This window comes from Chondrus crispus, genomic scaffold (genome assembly GCF_000350225.1).
Source record: "Chondrus crispus Stackhouse genomic scaffold, scaffold_53, whole genome shotgun sequence".
Taxonomy (NCBI): Eukaryota; Rhodophyta; class Florideophyceae; order Gigartinales; family Gigartinaceae; genus Chondrus; species Chondrus crispus.
In genome coordinates this window covers 85,553-91,578 of record NW_005178511.1, presented here as the reverse complement: position 1 = coordinate 91,578, position 6,026 = coordinate 85,553, and the positions used below count along the sequence as shown (strand labels likewise).

At 55.3% G+C, this 6,026-nt stretch overlaps 2 protein-coding genes across 2 annotated transcripts; one reads left to right on the top strand and one right to left on the bottom strand.

The window, feature by feature from the left end:
* The first annotated feature begins 1,198 nt into the window (after positions 1 to 1,198).
* On the top strand, positions 1,199 to 1,987 carry CHC_T00006839001 (hypothetical protein). The gene has a single exon (XM_005710095.1). The coding sequence runs from the start codon at positions 1,199 to 1,201 to the stop codon at positions 1,985 to 1,987; it is 789 nt and encodes a 262-aa protein (XP_005710152.1).
* A 30-nt stretch (positions 1,988 to 2,017) lies between these two features.
* On the bottom strand, positions 2,018 to 3,958 carry CHC_T00006838001 (hypothetical protein). The gene has a single exon (XM_005710094.1). The coding sequence runs from the start codon at positions 3,956 to 3,958 to the stop codon at positions 2,018 to 2,020; it is 1,941 nt and encodes a 646-aa protein (XP_005710151.1).
* Positions 3,959 to 6,026: the final 2,068 nt, after the last annotated feature.

Here is a 6,026-nt window from a genome sequence, read left to right as displayed (position 1 = left end):
AGCGGCCCGACACCAGCAACACTTGATTCATCTCCTTTTTTCTCGAGCCATTGCTTGTGATAGACTTTCATCCTGCTCATTATTCTATATCCGCCACTGAACCACCATAGTGTTTACTGCATCCAATTGCTAGCCCCGTGGGCAAAACAGAAACCTCGGTCTTCAGACCATACAATTTGTGCTTCCCGGAATAGTTATGCTTTCCTTCCTGCATCGTCCCAACAGGGCGGTTGCTCTGCTGAAAGATAACATCGGTGGCGTACCGTGCGAATGAAAAGTGTCTAAAAGTACGCCCCCTCTCCATTAACGCCATCATTGGGAAAGTGTCATCATTTTTTTCTACATACACCCGATACATTTCGTCCGCCATCAAACCAAGAAATCGTAGCACCAGGCGCTCGAAAGTTGGTCCTTTCATAGCAAATTTTGAAGCTAACCGTTCCCATGTTCCCCCATGCTTTACAGACGCAAGCGTCATAAAAAGGATGTCCTTGTTTGCGACCGACGTTTTTCGGCCCCGTCCAGTGTTCCAATTGTCTCGGATGAAATCGGCGGAGGCCTCCCAAAGAAGGTTGAATTGCTGGGCTGTGAAGTTGGTCATATGGAGAAACATGGGTGGGCCGGCCTCACTGTAGAATGCGTCGATGATAGGGCAAGCCGAGTCCGACTCCTCGTCGGATGCGCTCCATTCCTCCTCACGGCTGTGCTGCTGTATCTCAGCTGCTCTGTCTACAGCGGCCTCTGCAAGCAAGTGAAGCGCATTCGCTGCGCCCTGGGGAGTGATGAGAGGATTCATAGAAAAATATCGAGATTGGGAAAGAGTTTCGGGAATGGCGGCGAGGAATGGTAAGGGATTACGTAAAAGTTGAACGTTTTATCTAACACAGTGTCTTCTCTGTGTTTGTCCGCGTTTTTTTGAAAACGGTTCTAGTTGCGGTGATTCCTATGCTTTCGGTACGTGTAACACATGTATGAGTGCCATTTGTTGGTTATCGTGATTCAGATAATTTCTGGAATTTGAGCTCTCAATCTGTTACATGACATCGCTTACTGTATTGAGTACGGCTTTTTGCAGCCAAGTGCAAATTGATAGAAAGGCCTAATGAATCGCGGGTCTTGTTAAGCTATACTGGGAGTGCACTGTGAACTGCACTGTAATGCCCTAGTGCAGTACACGTGTAGACGACCTGATCTGTTGATGCAGGTGCAGCAAACATGGGACATGATTGGAACAAGTCATTGCAAGCCTCCATTTTGGCGGGAAATGAATCGTACCCAACCCATCCGGCACATCCATATTTCAAATATTCTTTCTGTTTATTTTCTGCCAAAACCAGACGCCCACACTTCCCCCCTCAAAAATTTAAAAATCCCGTCTAGTGCACATCTCGTACTCGACCCCTACTCGACCCCTCCGACGCACCAGCCCTCCTCTACATCACCAACCTCCCCATCCCAACCCCCGTCACCCCGCGCCGTCTTATTCTCTCGCACTTTCCTCCTTCTCACAATGTCCTTCCCGCGCAACGAGGACACGGCTAGCATGTTCCGCACGCGCAAGCCCACGGTCGCCCGCGCCAAGCACGACAAGCCCGCGCATCCGCAAGCCGCCGATCTGCAACCATACGTCCCGCACGCCATCGTCCCCACCCGCGCCGAGGAGGATGAGCCCCCGTTAAAGGCATTTTCCGCCGTGGTGAGGGGAGAAAGCCTGTCCGATCAAGGCGATGGTGTCGCGCATGGGCTTGCCGAACAGCCTGGCCTGCGCCGAAACAAGCCCCATCCCCAGCGGCAATCCCCGACTCAGCCTTCGGATTGCGTCCGCAACTGGGAAAAAAAGATCGAGTACAACCCCTTCTTTCCGGAAGACACTGAAGAGGAGTTGTACTGCGAAGTGCCGCCCGAATGCAGGATTGAGGCCGGGAACGACCCGCTCATCAACCACGTCCTTGCCATGTTCCCCGAAAACGAGCACACTGAAACTTGAAACTTATCCCTTGGGTTGGTCTTTTCAGTATCAGGGCGCGTCCTGGTGTCCTCGTCGGACACCTCGGGACGCTAGACTCCGCTTGAATTTTGCGAAGAGGCTCTTCTCTTCTTGGCGCCGTTCTTTCATTCGCTTCAGGTTCGCCTCCGAGTCGATCAGCACCGCCACCGCGATGCGCACAAACGCGCTGAGACAGGTGTCCGTGATGAACGTAAACGCATCGTACAACACCACGTCGTCTACGCACAAGCGCTGCTCATCAGTCTTACACGCACGGTTCGTTTCGTTGTGGGATCGGGCACGTGGGTATGACGCATCTCGGGTTTGCTTAGCGAGGCCAAGGTCCTGGAAGACTAGGTCCACGTACGAGTCGTCGGCTGCGTTCCCATGTCGGGAGAAACGGCACGGCTTGCGACGTGTGAGTTGAATCGCGCTGAACTTTTGGAACTCGAAGGAGCGCTTTGCCGCATCCCGTCGGAGCTTGCCTCGAATTCGTGCGAGATGCGTGATTGCGTGGTGCAGGTCGAATGAGTTTTCGCGTGTCTCTTGTTCTTTGTTGCCCGCGACCGTGCGGTCGGTGATGCCGACCAGATTGTTCAGAGAAATCTGAATTGTTTCGTACACGCCTAACATTGGATGAATGAAATGCTCAAACACAGAACGGCCATATGACGAAGAGTAGATGGGCCGACGGCCCAATAGTGATGCCATCTCCACAAGGCTTACCGACAGCGCCACAAAGTCAGACAGTACGCGCGGGATCAGTGGATCTAAACGGAATGGTCCCGCTTGCCAGACGTCAGCTTCTGACTTCACAAGCAGCATAGCATCAGCCAGGGGGCAGCCCACTTTTGATATGATTTCGTCCAAGACACTCTGATCTTTTTGGTACACATCTTCATTGAGGAGCAAGTCGCCCCGTGCATAGCTTGTGGAAGGTTCAAGGTCTGGGGACCCGCTTCCGCTAGGGAGACCATACGAAAAGTACGTGCGATGGAGTTTCCCAAATAGTCTCGAGGAACTAAGGAAAGCGGCTGAAAGGTACCGAAGAGCGACCTGATTTGCATACCTCGGCCAGAAGATGAGATGAAAAAACATAGCAAACACGACACCAAGGGCTACGTTAGTACTTCGTGATAGAGCGTACTTCCAATCGGGAAAGCAACTCTCGCTCTGCTTTTCTAGCACTCGTGTGCATTCGGGGGTAGATCTTGGACAGAAAATAATGATGGCGTTTGTCGCAATTACGAGAAAAGCTGCATACCGATATGCGGGCGGAACAAGCAGCAGGCACACGATGGTCATGATAAACATGTATGGAATTGCAAGGTATTGAATGGCTGAATGGTCTGAGCGGCCCATTGCGTCGAGGATAGAAGTGAACCCAAACCCGATGCCAGCCCCAGTTATTGTCGCAAGAACACGTATAGTACCGATGAAAAGCGTTGGTTCTGCACTTAACTGGGCGGCAAGAGCAGCTGAGGTGTAAACCCAAGCAATTTCAGATTCCTCGATCCTGGAAATTGGGAGAAACAACGAGAGCGCAAGAATGGATGTCAACAGCATTGAATGAGTACACGCAAATTTGATTTCCCACCCCCGCACATTGCCTTTAGCCAACGCCTTGATCCGACGCCACAGCGGTGGCAAACCACTTACTACGAAGTAAAACGGGGCCAGCAGACCTCGGGCGTCGGATGTGGCTGCCAACTCAACCATTGCTTGCTGTACATGGCTTATTTCTTCAGATAAAGCATGGCTTGTCAGCGCAAAGTACGATAAAGCTTGCACCTCCACCTTTGATTTTACCGCTGCGGAATTAGCTTCAAAAGCATCTGAATCGAACTTTTTCGGGGATTGAGAGAAAGACTTCAAGTCAGATATTGAAAAACTTCGTCGTATAGGCTTGGCTTTCAGATCGTTATCACTCTCTAGACCATTCCCACCGCGAAGATTATTTGGAGTCTCCATGGTTCCTCGCCGGTCATCGTCGCTTTCAAGCTGAGTCCCCTTTATCCCTTCCCGAGCGACGCTTCGCAAGGCCAGGCGGTACCGCAGCAGGAAACCAAAGTACATATCTTCTCTCCTCGCATTCCACCTCCTCGGGTCAATCGCCCAGTCCAGGACCTTATCATTTTGGGAGCTTTTTGCCTCGTCAGTGCTGCTGCTCCCTTGATTGGCAGTAGAGAGGGAGAACAATTCGTCGCAAGTTGCCCGACACATGACGGAAGACATCTTGGAGCAGGAAGCGGCCAAGGAGGCAAAGTGGGACATCCACAAGGGAAGATACGCCTCGCCGAAAAAGCGGACCAGAAACTGCTCCGAGAATCGGACGTGGCTTCCGCGCTTGCCCATGCACACGATAGATTCCAGGGAGGATACTTTGTTAACGACGGCCTGCATATTATGGATGACCTGTTTCCACGCGCGGACATTCCTCCAGTGGCTAGCGGCCTCGGGCAGGAGCTGCGGCTCGTACGCGGAAGCGTCGAACAGCTGCGCGGCGCGCGCGAGGCTGGCATAGTCGCTGACCCGAGTATGTCCGAAAGGGCGGAGGTCCTTCATGAAGAGCAGCGAGTGCTCTGTAGTGCGGATCATGTCGCTGCTACGGATGTGCGAGCGTCCGCTTGTGATGCGAGCGTTGTTGGGCAAGTTGCGGGTGAGGAAGACGAAGTCATCGTCGGCGAGGCCGGCGTTGGCGGCGTTCTCCTCCAGGCCCTCGGCGAGGAAGAGAGTAAAGTCGTTGGGTTTGCGGAAGCTGTCGGAGATGTTAGCGGCGGAGGGGAGGGAGCGGGCGGCGGGGTGCGGGGCGGGCGAGGCGAAGGTGCGCGTGCCGACGTCCGAGATGACAGCGCCCATGCGGCGCAGCTCGTGGGCGACGATGCGGCGGCCGATGGGGCCGGCACGGTCGGTCGGGACGATGAAGTTGACGAGGTTGGCCATGGCCCAGGCGATGGAGGCCTCCGCGACGAAGCTGGCCAGGAAGCGCGGGATGTCGCGGCGCGCGTGGGAGAAGCGAGAGATGAGCAGGAAGCCCAAGTAGACGTTGGCCACGGCCGGCATGGGCGTGAGGTCCTTCTCGGCGCGCAGGGAGGAGAAGAAGAAGATGACAGGGACGGCGGCGAAGAAGGTGGCGATGTTGGAGCCGGAGGTGACGGCCGCGACGGCGGCATAAGACAGGACGCCAAACAGCGCGCCCACGTAGGTGAAGCAGGCCGAGCGCAGCTGGAAGCCCTGCAGGTTCTCGGGTGTGCCCGCGATGGTGCTGATGAAGAAGAGAAGGGACGGGATGCAGCCGGAGGTGACGCCCGTGGTTAGGGCGATGGCCGCGATGGCCGCCGCACCGACCGCGCAGCGCAGCGCATGGTGGACGCGGATGCGCCAGGAGTTGGAGTCGTCCGGCATGGATGCATGGACGGAAGGGGGGAGGGGTTTCCGCGGGAGAAGGGATTTGGTGGAAGATGCTGTGGTGGGAGTGGGAAGGTGCACGCGGACATTATTCTCGGGGCGATATAATGGAAGCTGAACCAAGCTAAGGGTTCGGTATCGCGGGAGATCTAGTGCAGCAGGATTGTGGTGGCATGCGTATGGTGGCTTGCGTGTACGGTACCGTTTCTGTACACGGCATTACAGTATACTGTAGTACCGTCCAGTGCAGCACTGATGAGAGGGATGGCGAGAATTAAGTGAAATTGCGACATGCGGCGTGCGGAACGAGCAGAAAAGGTCGTCAACCGTCGCCGTCTACCGTTGTACTGTTCACACATACCGGGGATGTCCCACTACAACTTGTACCCATCGGACAGGCACGATACACTGCATGACAAGAGCGACACTGCGGGGGCGGAAAGCTTGCAGCGGCCGAAAGCTTGCAGCGGCTGCGCGTCGCCCTTGCCCAGCTACATTCCTTCCCGTTCCCGGAAGCGGTGAGCCGCCGCACGTGGGGAATACCCCGTCCCGCGTCGAGCGGCGCGCGCGTCGCGAGCGCCCAGCGCAGGGTGCTCGCGAGCGCCCAGCGCAGGGTGCTCGCGAGCGCCCA